The 16030-nt window shown below is 52.3% G+C and overlaps 1 protein-coding gene across 1 annotated transcript; it reads right to left on the bottom strand.

Annotated features, from left to right (window-relative positions):
* Positions 1–6497: 6497 nt before the first annotated feature.
* On the bottom strand, positions 6498–8271 carry Lbhd2 (LBH domain containing 2). The gene is made up of 2 exons (XM_051152368.1): positions 8204–8271; positions 6498–6662 (listed from the first exon to the last, which is right to left on the bottom strand). The coding sequence occupies exons 1-2, from the start codon at positions 8267–8269 to the stop codon at positions 6498–6500; spliced, it is 231 nt and encodes a 76-aa protein (XP_051008325.1). The 5' UTR covers positions 8270–8271.
* Positions 8272–16030: the final 7759 nt, after the last annotated feature.

The following is a 16030-nucleotide window of genomic DNA, read 5'->3' as shown; positions in this document are numbered from 1 at the left end:
CCAGGAGCTGTTGGGGACTACTAAGGACTGTCAGACCCTCCCCGGCTAGAGGTAAGGTAGAGCCCCCTAGTGTCCAAACCCAGAAGCGCTGGTCGCCTGCCAGAGCTGAGAGGCAGAGAGCAGGTACCAAGACTCGTGGGAGACGTTTTCTGAAATGCCTGGAGGTGTGAGCCATATACACTGCTCCTGAGTGCTGGAAGGAGAGGGCCCAAGGGACCCGGGGGGATCACACTCAGGAGTGAGAGACAGCCTTCTAGGAAGAGGCAGCGCAGCAGGAACAGCGTGGAGGAGGGGCTGCTGCCATGGCTTCGGAGTTCTGGCCTTCTGCCTCCACAGAGACTCAAACAGGAGGCATTTTGCCATGAGGACCATGGAAATGTCAGAAGAGGCACGCCCCTTCCTCCATTTCAGGGGGATCCCACACTCAGCGTCTTAGGAAAGAAACTCAGGGGAAACTCAAGGACACGTTCAGGCCTGTCCCGTCCTGTGCTGCTTAGCATGGATGCTCCAGTTACAGGACGTGAGAACACAGCCTCACACTTTATGCACCTTCCGGTCCTGGGGCCTGAGGGCTGAGGCCCTGACTCTTCTGAGGCTTTTCTTCCTGGTCTGCAGATAACCTGTCTTCTCCTTCTCCTCTCCCTCCTCCCCTACCCCTTCCTTCTGAAGACAGGTGACCTGAAGCTCACCATGTAGACCAGGCTGGCTTTGAATTCACAGAAATTGCTTCTTTTCTTTCTTTCTTTTTGTGTGTGTGTGTGTGTGTGTGTGTGTGACAGGGTTTCTCTGTGTAGCCTTTACTGTCCTGGACTTGCTTGTAGACCAGGCTGGTCTTGAACTCACAGAGATCTGCTGGCGTGTGCCACCCCACCCGCGCAGCAAATTCACATAAATTGGATTAAAGGCAAGTACCCTGGAACTTCTTACCTTTGCTTGTTCTTTCCTCTGTATGTGTCTGTCCAGTTCTCTCTTTACATTGCATGTGGGGCCACCGTATACATTCTCTTGTTTTGTTTTGTTTTGTTTTGTTGCTTTGTTTTTGTGGTTGCCCCCACCTCCACAGGCTCTTATGTAACACAGCGATCCTTCAGTATCCACCTCCCAGGTGCTGGGATTGTCACCTGTGTGAGCGAGCCACCTCCGTGCTAAGGATCGAGTCCAGGGCTGTACGAATGCTAGGGCAGCGCTCCGAGGCAGAACAGAAGGATGGGGAAAATGTGAGGACACGAGGCATAGAAGGAGCTCTTGTGGGAGAAGCACCTCACCAACACAGAGGCCAGAATCCTGGTACAATCAGCACCTGCTTAAGGCCTTTCTCCCCCACCAGCTATAAACCTTCGGTCTACACACTGAACTCCTAGAGAAAACTCGTCAAATTATAATTGCATACAGGACATCTCCATCATCACCACTCATTTATCAGAAGAGGGAGAAGTGAGGAAAAAATATAACGCTTTCTTAGCAACCTCTGAGATGTAACCTGAGAGTCACCAAGAAAGGCTATCTATAGCTAACGCTGAGACAGTCCATTGCTAAGTCCCCTGAGCATCCTGCATCCTCACCTATATTAAAGTATCATTAATAAAAATCTCCAACTCAAGCCGGGCCTGGTGGCACACACCTTTAATCCCAGCACTCGAGAGGCGGAGGCAGGTGGATCACTCTGAATTTGAGGCCAGCCTGGTTTACAAAGCGAGTCCAGGACAGGCAAGGCTACACAGAGAAACCCTGTCGTAGGGGGGTGGGGGTGGGAAGGAATCGCCAACTCTACTTCAGACCGGCAAGTCCTGAAATTCTGTTCATTAAAGTCACAAGTCGCAGTTTGGCACAGGTTGAGGTCTATAAAAGATTAAAAGAATCTGAAGGGTGGGCTGGAGAGATGGCTCAGCAGTTAAGAGCACTGTCTGCTCTTCCAGAGTTCCTGAGTTCAATTCCCAGCAACCACATGGTGGTTCACAACCATCTGTAATGTGATCTAATGCCCTCTTCTGACATGCAGATGTACACCCAGATAGAGCACTCATATATATAAAATAAACAAATCTTAAAAAAAAAAAAAAGAACCTGAAGGGTGAGGAAAGTGACAGCATGGAGCTGGATGTCCCTGTGCTGCATGGAGCTGGGCCTCCCTGTGCTGAACTCTGAGGCGATATGCTCAGCCTCCTACTTGACCTGATTTTAGCCCACTGTCTTTTTAGTTTAGTTTCGTTTTCGAGACAGGGTTTCTCTGTGTAGCCTTGTCTGTCTTAGACTCACTTTGTAAACCAGGCTGCCCTCGAACTCATAGCGATCTACCTGTCTCTGTCTCCCGAGTGCTGGGATTAAAGGCTCCAACTGTCTTTTTAAAGACCCTGTCTCCATATAAGGTCACACTCTCAGGTTCTGGAGCTAAGGGTTCAACATATGAATAATAGATCCAAGATACCGGGCACACTGCAGCACCTCATGCTATTTGGAGACAGGCCAAGTCAGACAGAAGCCATCAGGCCTCCAGGGCGCTTTCCAGTTACTCACTTCTTCAGTACTGATAAGCCCTAGGCTCTCTAGGCAGAACTACCAGGCCAAGCCCAAGGGGTGCCCAGCTACACCCTTCTTCCCTGCTCAGCCTGGCCTGTCTGTTGGCTCCCTGTAAGGGGGCTGCCCAGGCTGCCCTGGACTCAGGGACCTACCCATCACCACACACACAGTCAGCCGGAGACACCAAGACTGTCTCCGAGTCCATGAGAGTCCTGAGATCTGCAGGTTCAAGGGACCTGAAGTCTAGCCTCGGACCTCCGAGCTTGAGACTCTGGTCTCTTATTCGTCTCTGTCTCTATGGCGCCTCAGAAATCTAATGCTCAGAATCAGGAGGACTGTTCTTGGGCCTGCCCCAGAGTCTTGCTGAACCGCACTCAGACTGAGCGTGCCCATGAAGCTCTGGTGGTTTTTTTGTTTTGTTTTAATTTTGTTGTTGGTGGTGGTTGGTTGGGACTTTTTTGTTTTGTTTTAAACATTCTTTTCAACAAAGTTAAATTTAAAATTATATATATATGTATATATATATATATATATAACTTATTAGATGTATTCATTTTATTTTATGTGTTTTGCCTGCAAGTGTGTATGTGCACTCCGTGTGTACATGGTGCCTATAAAAGGTCAAGGGGAACAGATCCCCTGGAATTGGAGTTAGGGATGGTTATGAACCATCATGTGGGTGCTGGCAACTGAACCCTGGTCCTCCGCAAGAGCAGCAGGTGCTCTCAACCCCTGAGCCATCCCTCCAGCCCCAGTTTGTCCATTTTTTAATGTGTGCGGGTGCTTTGCCTACATGTATTTCTGTGCATTCCTGGTGTCATATTCTCTGTACACAGGAGTTACAGATGTGTCAGTCAGCATGTGGGCGCTGAGAACCAGGCTTAGTCCTCTGGAAGAGCAGACAGTGCTCTTAACCGCTGTGCCATCTCTTCCATCCAAGTTGGCTGGTTGTTTTTTGTTTGTTTATTTGTTTGTTCTTTGTTTAGGCAAGGTCTCAGATATCCCAGGCTGGCCTTGAATCTGCCATGTCTTGAGGATGACCTTGAACTCTTGCTCCTGCTTTCATCTCGCGAGTGCTGGGATTACAGGATGTGAACCACGCAACGTGATGTTTTTCTTCTCCCTTTCCATCCCTGGCTTTTTCAGTAAAATCCCCAGTGGAAAAGTCCCAGGCTAGTCTGAGAGAAGCCTGGGCACGGGGACAGTCAAGCTGGGGTCAGCAGAAGGCCATCGAGATGGGGAGGCCCAGCTGGGACACCAACCAAACTTCAAGCCCAGCTCCCCATGACCTGGGGGGAAACATCTATATCTCTGAACCTTATCTACTCATTAGTGAAGTGGGATTCTTTCCAGGATGACGTGTGAGTTCAACTCATCTGAGGACCTGGCTTCTAGGTAGGCAAGAGCAGGAAGGACCCTCCACAGACCTGGCCTGTCTCAGGGCCAATTTTCCCCAGAATGTTAAGGGCCCAAACTGGAGGCCAGTCTAAGACTACGGAGGCAGAGTTCACCCTCTGGCCCTGGCGGCTTCGGTGTATAGCGGGGTGGGGTGAAGGTAGATTGTGCTCCACACTTGAGGTCAACTTGGAACTTGCGGGCCAACCTAAAAAGCGCCAGACGGCGGCGCCTGCTGTGTTACGTAGTGACCCCGGTGTGCGCTAGGGGGAGCCGCAGAGCGATTTCAGGCCTCCGGCATACTGAGGAGGGGCTGGGCTGGAGGGCTGGAAGGGTGTAGCCACCATCCAGGCTCTTTCCCACTGCTTGGAGAGGAGTGGGCGAAGGTAAGACCCTCCGTGCCCCCTCTAGCTCTCGGACCTGCGGAACGGGTCATCACTACTTCGGGGCTACTCTGGTAGACTACGGACTCAGACTGGGCTTGGGTCCCAGGAGACCTCCACCACCACCTCTAAGGGCTCCGGACTTGACTTCTGTGGGACCCTGTTTAATTGGGCATAACCCTGCCCCGGGGAGAGGTGGCGCCATCCCATTGCTCCATTCAGCACGGCTTCCCGATGTGGGCAGCACTTCCTGCCATAGGTCAGCCCCCTCCCCCTCCCCCTCCCCCACCCTCCCATTTTCTATTCTCTCTACCCTTACTCTAAACCTGCTCTGGGACCCACAGGAAGGGCAGGGGACAGGGAGGTTCTAGAAGGACAACGCTTCTAAACTGTGAACCTGGGTTGGGCCCACAGAGACATCCTGGGCACTGGACCACATCGCCCACGGATTTAAATTTAAAGCAGACTCCCAGGCAAACTTCTGCACCTCCCCTCCCACCTCTGGCGTTTGGGGGCTAGCTATATTTAGAAGGAAAGCAGGCTGGAGAAATTGCTTTTCTCGTCTTGGACGTTAGCAAGGAGGCCAGGAGGGAAAGAACAGAAGACCTGTGTCTCCCTCAGCCCTGCCAGCTCACCCAGGGTGGGGCCTCCACCTGGGGGCTTTGTTGAGCTAACATTTCTGGAACTTCTTCAGGCCTGTCTCAGGTTTGGCCAATGGAGGGCAGCACACCTAAAGAGGAGGCCTAAGCATGGTCAACTTTCTTCTCCCCAAGCCAGCCCTGGCTAGGTACTATAGGTGGCCCCTGTAGTGAGATCAAGATACTTTGTATGGCCAGGCGTGGTGGTGCTCGCCTTTAATCCCAGCACATGGGAAGCAGAGGCAGGTGGATTGATGTGAGTTCAAGGCCAGCCTGGTCTACAAAGTGAGTCCAGGACAGCCAAGGATACACAGAGAAACCCTGTCTCAAAAAAATAAAAGAGAGAGAGACTTTGTATGATTGTGTAGGGACATGACCATCATTTAAGGCAGGAGGATGTGCCAGCTCACCCAAGGTCCCACAAGGGTGCTATGGCCAACTTGGTGGATTACTAGCCTGAGGGTCTTTCTATTGCCTTGGCCAAAACTAGTCCAGGGACTTCATTTTGCACCTAAATTTTCTCATCTGTAAAACAGGACTTTTGCAAGGAATTAATGAGGTCCAGGTTGGAAGAAGACCCCTTCACCCTGGGTACCACCCTTATGCCCTAATTTTTCCAAGATGAGGGGAACATGGGGTGCCTGGCCCCCAAGAGGTCTCCAGCAGGGGTAGGAGGCTACCAGAAAGAGTGGCCAGAGGCGGTCTAGCTGAGGAAAACTAGAGAGGCTCCCTAGGCAGAGAGAGTAGCAGAGCCCAGTCTGTAGCCCTGAGCAGACCCATCCCTGGAACTGGCCATTCCCTACCCAGGCTGAGTGCCATGCACTCGAGTGCTTACCCACCCAATACTCAGCCTAGGTTCTTAGGAGAGACTAGAATGTCACTGACAGAACCAAATTTGTCGTCCCCCGCACCTCAAGTACCCACCAAGGTTGCCCGTGGCCACCAGGAAGGGTGTCTTTATTTCTGCTTCAGACCACTGAACAAATAGGGGTATGCTCCAGATCTGGGCCACGGGGCACAAAGGCAGGGGCTGAGGTCCTGGCCACACCTAGCCAGGCAGGAAGCTTGGTGAGCCGGGTGTCAATGGTGGGCCCAGCCTTTTCTGCGAATCAGCCAGTTGTTGTCTTGGGATCCAGGACCCCTCAGTGGTCAGAGAGCAGAGCCTGCCATGCCTTTATCTGTTATGCCTGGCACCCAGAGCTGGCACCCTCTATGTCATCACCACCTGCTTCCTTCCCTGGTGCTCCTGGTGCTCCTGGTGAACTTGGGGAAGGAACTGCAAAACAAAACCGAAATCAAACAAACAAACAAACAAACAAACAAACAAAACCCCAAAACCCACAGAAGCCTCAATATTGGTGATGAGCTATATCTAGATTGGTCCTGGGGTCTAAGGTAAAAACATCCCCTCAAAAGGCGTGGTGGTGCACACCTTTAATCCCAGCACTTGGGAGGCAGAGGCAGGCAGATTGCTGTGAGTTTGAGGCTAGCCTGGTCTATAAAGTGAGTCTAGGACAGTCAAGGCTACACAGAGAAACCCTGTCTCAGAAAAAAAAAAAAGTCCTCACTCACCAGCAGCAGCCGGGATCTGAGGGGTACCCCGCTGGGTGCCCTCAGGTGGCCAGCGCAGCTCCCCACTTTCCACAGCACCCACTTCAGTGGGCTCTACCACAATAGAGGGCAGTCGCTGGCACAGCCGAGGGCCCTTCTCCCGGACACCTACTGCAGCCTATAGAGAGAATGGGGAAGGGCCAGGGCAACACTGGGCCATGGACTCCCAGCCCCCTGCCTCTCCTGCCCTCTGCCCTGCCACAGTAGGAAGGGCAAGAACAGGCAGGGTAGATGGCCCCTCCCACTTCCCACCTCTGGGCAATCCACTGGGCACCCAAGGAACACCATAGGCCTCCCCTGGGCTCAGATTCAGAGAAGCCCATTTCACAGGCCAAGCCTAAGATGGTAGAGACCAATCATGCAGGAGGGAACCCAGGACTGAGCACCCCAGTTGCTTCCTGTACCTGGAACCCAGCACAATTTCTTTCTAGGGGCTTCCCTGCTGGGTCCTTGGCCTCCTCCCTCCACATGGCAGGCCAAGGAGCTAGGAAGATGTTGCCATGGCAATCAAAGCTGGCTCTCACTCATTGTTCAGTGCCCACACGCCCTCTGGGTGCCCTCAGCAGCTCCACCTCCCATTCAAGGCTTTTCAAGGCCAAGGCTATCTCACACAGCTCCATCCCTTAGTGCCCTAAGGCCCCAACTTGTCTGCACTGCCACACCTCTGTGCCCTCCTAGAGCTATGGAAAAGATGCTAGCCCAGTGTATGTGCACCTTCCCGCAGTGTCACGCGGCCCTCCAGGGAGGGCGGGCACAGAGCTGGCACACTGCTGCACTGCCCCTGAATGGCTGCTTAGAACCAATGGACACTGACTCCCACGCACCCCCATGCTCTACCCGGGACCCTTTTAGCCAAGTACTGCAGGGGTGACCCTGAAGTCTGAGAACAGGTGCCTCAAGGCCGGGCCATCTGTGGAATGAAAGAATAAATGACCTCGGAAGACAGTAGAGCAGGGACCCTATCCTGCCCCCACAGCTGGGCCCTCCGGAGGCCGACACTGCGCTGGCACTGCCAAGCCAGGCCTCCTTCCCCGTCCCAGCTCTCTCCTTCCATGCTGTTTTGCATCTTGTCCCTGAGCCAAGGGTTCTGCCCGGAGGGTCCCCACTGTGGTACAATGGCCAGGCCAGTGAGACCTTCGGGGGACTGCTCTTTCTCTGACTGGCTCCGCTGACCTAACCCAGCTCTGGAACAGAGCATCAAGGCTGTTTCTATGTGTAGGGAACTAGACTCCTGCTTTATTTTACTTCTGAGAGGGTCTCTCATACCCCAGACTGTCCTGAAACCCGTGAGGTAGCCAAGGCTAGCCTTGTTCCTTCTGACTCACTCTCTAGAATACTGGGATTTCATGGGCGTGTCAGTGCTCCCCCTACAGACGAGCATCTTGCTGCATCAACACCCCTGAAAAAAAACAACTGGATCTAAGGGCGCCCTAAAATCATATCACCTCGCACAGAGCAAAGTGTGGTCATCCGCTTAGGAAATAGGCCTTAATGTCCCCAGATCCAGAAGGGGAGCTGAATAAGCAAAAGTGCCTTGCTTTCAATTGCTTTATGCACCAATTTTCCATAAAAGTAGCAACGGCCTCCACACACAGAAGGATAAACTGAGGCTGGCAGAGATGAGGAGGCTCCCTCTCATCTGCCCCTTCCACCACTTACCTGCCCTGCTGGGCTTCTTGTGCCCTTGGTAGGACTCTCTGGTACGGCCGGCTGAGGAGTGCTCATGCTGCCGCTGCCACTGGGCTGCACAGAGACAAGAGCAGAACTGAGGTGTCCATGGCAGCCAGTGCTAGGTGTCCTCCTCCCCCAGAGACCCACCCCACCTCAGCCCAGGCTAGGCCGCAGCTCTAGCCTGATCCCCACCTGAGCCCTCATCGGAAGAGCACAAGAGAACAGCGCAGCTGCTCTACAGCACCCAGGCCTGTAGAGGAGTGTGGCAAGAAGGGGAGAGATTGACCCAGCCTTGAGGGCCAGGAGGCTTCCCAGAGGAGGGTCAGCTGGCCTGAGGCCTCCCAAAGGGATGGACAGCAGGCAGCCAGGGCAGCAGAATAGCATGCAGAGCACAGGGCAGACCAGGGGTCCCGGGCAGGTTTGCATCAGGAGGCTGGCAGCATCTGGGACTGAGTCTGAGCCAGCTAGAGACCAAGAGCACCCCTTCACCCATAGACCCCTGGGCCATGCCCTGAGGGAAACTGACTTCTTGCCTGCACATGGCCTTGCCTACCCAGGCCAGGCATAGGTTGGGAAGGCTGGGTCAGAGCCTCCATGGTGAGGACCCTGGAAAAGTGTCCCTGACAGAAATCATAGGCCCACCCTCAGACTTTCCCCCAGCACTGCAGTGGGGTGGGTTCTTGGGGCCCAGGCCAGGCTATGAGAGTAGGGTCTAGCAGGCATTGGGCAGATTTTAGACAGGTAGCATGGGGCCACTGGCTATAGGCCTGGGAGCTGGAAGGAGACTGGGCCAAGGCAAAGTAGTGACCAGCAGGAAAAAATGCCTAAGACACTCTGCTGGGAGGCAGGTACTCTGGGCTCCCACAAGGTCATCTGTTAGCATGGAAAATGAGGTTTCCTCTAACAAATGTCCACCTCAGTCAGCTCAAGTTCCATGGAGTTCCAGAGAAATCTGGAAGGGGGACTTATGATGAGAACCCACCCCTAGCCCCGGCAATAAGCAGCCATGTCACCTCATTAGTGCCTCTGTCCCAGAGCCCATGGGATGCTACCATCTCTGAACCCCCTTAGGTTCCTGCCTGCATACAGGCTGTGACCCAAAGAGATGTCTTGAAGACTGAGGGAGGGAAAGGAGCCACTGAGGCCATTCGAAGAGGTGACAGAGCTGAGAGGAGAAAGGGGCAGAAAGAGAGAGGACAGTCTCAGGGAAAATCTGGGGAGCCAAAACAGCAGCAAGGATGGCGCTAAGGTGGGGAAAGTGGCCACAGGCTGCCTCGCTCCTGCTGCTCTTGAGGGTGACTGGTGTCCCAAGCCGCCCTGCCAATGCCTCCTACATCTCCATCCACTCTGGGGTGCCGAGAGCCAGGTGTGGTGGACCGCAGGCGGTAGAGGGTGCTTGGTCCAGAGCCCCGCTTTTGGTTGCCAGGAGAGACCGTGGGACCCACGCCCGTCCCTTCCTCCGGGGCGCTCCCACTAACTCCTTAGCGCTCGCCCTCTTCCCGACCCCGGGCTGCCAGGGGGCACCTGGGACGGAACACTGGGGGCGAGGGTGAGGAGGGGGCGTTGCGCCTCCTGCACACTCACCGACACTCACCGCTGGCGCTCGCGGGGCCTCCACGCTGGCTCGGGAGCTCGCCTCCCTCGATCCTCCTCCGAGCTCTCCGCCCACACACGCGCTCGCAGCCAGCCGGCTCATTCACACCCCCGCCCTCTGCTCTGCAGGGCCGCCCGCCCCGGAAGACCTGGCCTCCACCTCCCCAGACACCACCCTACCCCCAGAACCTGGTCTTGGCCACTTCAGAACTCCTCCCCCAACCTCAAGGTTAGAATGTGAGGTGTGGCGTTATGTGGAGCCAGAGATGGTAGGGAAGAAGAGGGTTTTCTCCAACCTGGCAACTGAAGGGGGAAGTGAAAAGGACAGGAAGTGGGGCAGGTTGGGGGGATTGTATTCCCTCTCACATCTTCATCCCAGGTCCCATTCCCCAGAAGGTGCTAAGCAGCTCAGGATAAGAGGTCTGGTGAGCAACTCTGTCATCCAAGGCCACGGTGCAACATCAGCACACACACATAACCAGCACAGTTCTCTTTCTAGGATCCACTGTGGGCTCTCTAAACCGTCCATGTCTCTGTGAGACTTACAGCCAACACCCACCTCTAGCTATCCAACCAAGGTGCACCCAGCCGTTCAACAGCAACCAGCATTTACCATCAACAACCAAACTACCAGCCCACTCCCCATCTACCACTCAGCCACTCTCCAGCATCTAACACCCACTCCCCATCTACCACTCAGCCACTCTCCAGCATCTAACACCCACTCCCCACCTTCTGCACACTCTGCCTCTGCACACATCCCCCCGCCCCATGCTCATCCTATCATTGTACCCAGCATCCATCCCACCAGCTTCTCTCCATGTATCCACGTGCTATCCTGATTATCAGTCAACACCTATTAACTGCGAACACCGTTATCACCACGCCCCATCCAACTACGTGTCCGCCACCCGCATACAATTTGCTAAACATCAACATACACGAACGCCCACCCAGCAGGCACCCGTTTACCATCCGTTCATCGCCTCTCCAGAATTACCCTATATGTAACAGGTCTCCGTCAATAACAGCTTCATGCTTCCACGCACAACTCACCTAACTCCAATTGCCAGTTTGTTGTCTGTTTACCGGGCGTGTGTCCTGAGCTACCTACCAGCCTCTAGCCAGTCAGTGACTACTCATCGCCTGTAATTCGGCTGCCAGTTATCACTCACGCTTTTAAGAACTGTAGGACACCTCCCTCTACCTGCTGGCCTTATTGTCATCTGTCATGTGCCCATCTGTCAATACCCATCTCACACTATCCGTCATCTGCCATAATTCTTTAGTAACCCCGAATCTATCTAAGTATCACGGCCATCTCTCCACTTTTCTATCCTAGAGAATTTCGCTGAGTTCCACCTCTGTCAAGCACTGTCCTAGGCAATGGCGACAGAGACGCAGCAGTGAGGGTTCACCTACCATTCACACACCACTGCAACCTCCCAGCTAGCCGGCCAGTCAGCACCCACACATCACCTCCCACCTAGTGCTACCATTTGGTACCTACCTTCAGCCATCTCTCACGATCCACTTGCCATTGGACCATCTGTACATTATTTTTTTAAATATATTTTATTGATTTATTCATATTACATCTCAGTTGTTATCCCATCCCTTCCCCCTCCCATTTTCCCCTTATTCCCCTCCCCTATGACCGTGACTGAGGGGGTCCTCCTCCCCCTGTATATGCTCATAGGGTATCAAGTCTCTTCTTGGTAGTCTGCTATCCTTCCTCTGAGTGCCACCAGGCCTCCCCATCCAGGGGACGTGGTCAAATAATGGGGCACCAGAGTTCGTGTGAAAGTCAGACCCCACTCTCCACTCAACTGTGGAGAATGTCCTGTCCATTGGCTAGATCTGAGTAGGGGTTCAAAATTTACTGCATGTATTGTCCTTGGCTGGTGCCATAGTTTGAGCAGGACCTCTGGACCCAGATCTGCCCATCATAATGTTCTTCTTGTAAGTTTCTGGGACCCTCTGGATCCTTCTATTTCCCCATTCTCCCATGCTTCTCTCACCTAGAGTCCCAATAGGATGTCCTCCCCTCTGTCCCACTTTCCTGATAAGTGAAGACGTTCATGGGACATGCTCCTTGGGCTAGTGTCTAGTACATTAAATCATCCACTGTCTATATCACTTACTGCCTTCCAGTCAGCCACCATCACCTCACTAGCTACCCGTCCACCATTCAAGTCTCATGGATCCATTGTCCTAGATGGGGTCATCTACTGTTAACCCTGTTTCCACTCACCGTGTGACTCGTCCGCCTGCCCTGAGACCACCCACTCATCATCCACTCTCCATCTTCTGTCTACACGTAACCCATTCTCCGTGCAGTTAGCAGTCGTTTATCTGCTATTTATGATGGTCACTCTTGGTTGTAACCCTAGTGGGATCCGGAATGAACTCTGATTGTCATCTGTGAGGCCATCTGTGAGGGATTTCCTCTCTTTCTTTCTTTTTGCTTTTTGTCTTTTGTTTTTCTAGACAGGGTTTCTTTGTGTAGCCTTGGCTGTCCTAGACTCACTCTGTAGACCAGGCTGGCCTCTGCCTCCTGAGTGCTGGGATTAAAGATATGTGCCACCATGCCTGGCTAGGGATTTTCTTGATTAGGTTAAAAACAATCCACCCTAAGTGTAGGCTGTACATTTGGTCCCCGCTCAAATATAAGAGGTTCTAAAAGTGTTGGCCTGGTTGCCTTCACATCCCAGTGGTGAACTCCACCACCTTGGGAGAAGCTGGGTTCTGATGTCAGTGAAAGTGGCAACCACCACACCAGTAGCAGCAACAAAGCGCTCCCCAGGAACCCTTCAGGCCTTCAGCACCAGATTAGGATTGATGGCATACCCAGCAGTGGTGGGTACTCAGGTTCCAGCCTCTCGTGTGAAGATGACCGTTGATGGACACCCCAGTCTGTATCTAGCAGTTAATCAGGTAAATCCCCTGTTAGTGTACACTCGTGCCCTTGCTCCTCTCCTCTCAAGAACTCTAATGCACCATTTATTCCCACTCATGTCCCCCCCCCCCATCCATCTGCTATCTGACACGCCCTCGTCCATCACTCAGGATCCATCCACCAACCCTGTATACCCATCAACCCTTTCCACTTAGTTTATTTACATAGACCCACCTTAACCAACCTACTAATTATCCACTCTGCACCGATTTATGGCTCATCTATCAAGTGCCTCCCACCCATTATCTATTACCTGCAGATCACCTGCTATCTATAGATTGATTCACTATCTACCCTTTGACTCTTCATCAATATCCAACCCATCCTCTAGCGTCTACACTGCCTCTCAGCCACTTACCTCTTCCACCTTCCATCCATCCGCCACGGTACCACAACCACCTCCCTTGTTTCTAGTACCTGCCTAAGCCCTGAACATACATCCTGCTTACATCATCCTACCATTGTGTCCCGCACTCATCCCTCCTCTAGTCACCCAGCCACATAGTAACTCACCCTACCCAGCATCCCTCCGTGTAGTCAGCTATGATCCTTCCATGGCTGACAGTGTCCGACAGTCAACTAATTTCACCTCCTTTCTTCTTCTTCTTTTTCTTTCTTTCTTTCTTTCTTTCTTTCTTTCTTTTTTTTTTTTTTGTTGTTGTTGTTGTTGTTGTTGTTTGTTTGTTTTGTTTTGTTTGTTTCCCGAGACAGGGTTTCTCTGTGTAGCCTTGGCTGTCCTGGACTCGCTTTGTAGACCAGGCTGGCCTCGAACTCACAGCGATCCGCCTGCCTCTGCCTCCCGAGTGCTGGGATTAAAGGCGTGCGCCACCACTCCCGGCTTCCACCTCCTTTCTTCTTCTTCTCCTCCTTCTTTTTTTTTTTTTTTTTTTTTTTAGGATTTTTTGAGACAGGGTTTCTCTGCTTTTTAGACCAGGCTGGCCTCGAACTCACAGCGATCCACCTGCCTCTGCCTCCCTAGTGCTGGGACTAAAGGCGTGCGCCACCCGCCCGGCTTTGCTTCTCTCTTTACCCCTCTCGTTTCCATAATTTATCCTTTTTCCTACTGGCCATTCTTCACTCTGTTCATTCATAAGCCAAGCATTCACTTGTTGATAACTATTAAAGGTATACATATATTTTATATATAGGGGCTGAAGAGATGGCTCAGCAGTCAAGAGATTTGCTGTTCTTGCAGAGGACACAGGTTCAATTCCCAGCACCCACATGGTGGCTCACAACTGTCCATAACTCCAGATCTGGGGAATTCAACACCCTCTTCTAACCTCCGAGAAGACCAGGCATGCATATGGTGGGCAGACATGCATTCAAGCAAAACACTCATACACACAAAACAAATAAACTTCTAAGAAAAAATTCAATATAATAAACATTCATTGTTCAATGCTGGATTCTGAAATCATGAATATAAATAAGAATCAACCTAAATTCATGGTCTGATTATCCAAAAAGAGCCAACAAATCTGTGAGGAGTGTCAGCATAAAAATGTACATTTAAGGACTAGAGAGATGGCTTAATGGGAGCCTAGTTCCGAACTCCACATCAGGTGACTCCTGACTACTTTTAACTTCAGCTCTGGGGGATCTGATGCCTTCTGACCTACACAGAAATTCACATTTGTGTGCCCACAACCACACATGTATACATGTAATTAAAAATACATCTTTTAAAAAATATTTTTTCCTTTTTGTTTGTGTTTTTGGTTTTGTTTTGTTTTGTTTTCGAGACAGGGTTTCTCTGTGTAGCCTTGGCTGTCCTAGACTTGATTTGTAGACCAGGCTGGCCTTGAACTCACAGCGATCTGCCTACCTTTGCCTTCCAAGTGCTTTTTTCCTTTTTGAGACAGGTTTCTCTGTGTAGCCTTGGCTGTCCTGGACTCTCTTTGTAGACCAGGCTGGCCTGGAACTCACAGTGATCTGCCTGCCTCTGCCTCCCTGAGTGCTGGGATTAAAGGCGTGTGCCACCATGTCCAGCTTGAAAATAAATCTTTTTTGTTTGTTTGTTTGTTTTTCAAGACAGGGTTTCTCTGTGTACCCTTAACTATCCTGGGCTCACTTTGTAGACCAGGCTAGCCTCCAACTCACAGCAATCCGCCTGCCTCTGCCTCCCAAGTGCTGGGATTAAAGGCGTGCGCTGCCCCCACCAGGCAGAAAAGAAATCTTTTAAAATGTGCTTTGCGCTGACATTTCAGTGCCTCAGTCTCTTGGATTTGGGAAAGGTGAAGCCCTAGTTCCCAGGGTGGAGGAGAGGGAGAGAGGCGTCCCAGCGGGGTCTACAGAGGTCTGGCCTGTGCCTGTGGCTGCATCCTGGGAGACCTGGTGAAGTGAGGCGAAGGAGTAGGACTGGGAAAAGAAAGTGGCCGAGATCCTGCAGAGTGGAACTTGGGGATCAATCAGCCCCTGATATGGGGACAATAGGGAGCTCCGACAAAGCTTTGGGGAGGCAAATTCTTAGAAAGGATCACTTACATACATATATTCTCCACTGCAGGACAGGAAGCGAAAGGTCAGGGCCAAAGGCTCACAGGCCAGTTGATGAGGTGCCAGGGCCACTGGCCGCTGTGGCTTCAGCTGAACCCCACAGTAGGAAACGCTCTGTGCAGACATCCCCTGCCGTGCAGGGCTCCATCCTGCCCCACCTTCCTCCCACATGGGCAGGAATTGCTCTCCTTGCTTATTAGTGCAGGTGTAACTGCCACCTAAAGTGTTAGCTGCCACCCAAGGTGTTAGCTGACAAGAGACTCAGCTGTGGGCTTGGTCCTGATAGAGCTCTCTGGAAATGCTCAAGGCTGTGATGTGTCTGCTGTGCTGTAATGGGTGGGGGTAGGGAGTGTCTATAAAGACAGGACACAGCCCAGAGCTTCCAAAACTTACCTTGGGGCCTTGGTTTGTTTTGGTCTCAAATTCTAGGTCTTTCCCATCTTCATGTTCCCACTTGCAGTCTTCTCCAGAGAGAAAGGCAAAGCTGACAGTAGAGCTTGGCTTCTGGGCTGTGCATCCGAGGGAACCCGGGTCACTCCCTGGCCTTCCCTGTCGATGCAAACTGAGTAAGGGACAGAGCAGCTGGAAAGGTGAGACCTAAGCACCTTTGACGTCCTCTGGCTAAGCTGAGCCTCGAAGTTGGGAAAGCCGTCTCTGGGCCTGGATGGTTTGCTCTTGTTGCCCTCTGGTGGCTACTCTGCTAAAACACACCCATACTGTTAGGATGCTCGCAGACAAAATGACAAAAGCCTGGTGAGTCTCAA

This window comes from Acomys russatus, chromosome 1 (genome assembly GCF_903995435.1).
Source record: "Acomys russatus chromosome 1, mAcoRus1.1, whole genome shotgun sequence".
In the NCBI taxonomy this organism is placed as follows: domain Eukaryota; kingdom Metazoa; phylum Chordata; class Mammalia; order Rodentia; family Muridae; genus Acomys; species Acomys russatus.
The sequence above is the reverse complement of the archived record's forward strand: the minus strand, read 5'-3'. Positions and strand labels throughout refer to the sequence as shown.

Bases quoted from the DNA above. Each gene is read 5' to 3' on its own strand.
- Lbhd2 (XM_051152368.1), bottom strand. From the start codon at position 8,269: ATGAGCACTCCTCAGCCGGCCGTACCAGAGAGTCCTACCAAGGGCACA. The intron at 6,663-8,203 runs GTAAGTGGTGGA...TTCTCTCTATAG, and splicing joins CAAGAAGCCCAGCAGGGCAG to GCTGCAGTAGGTGTCCGGGA.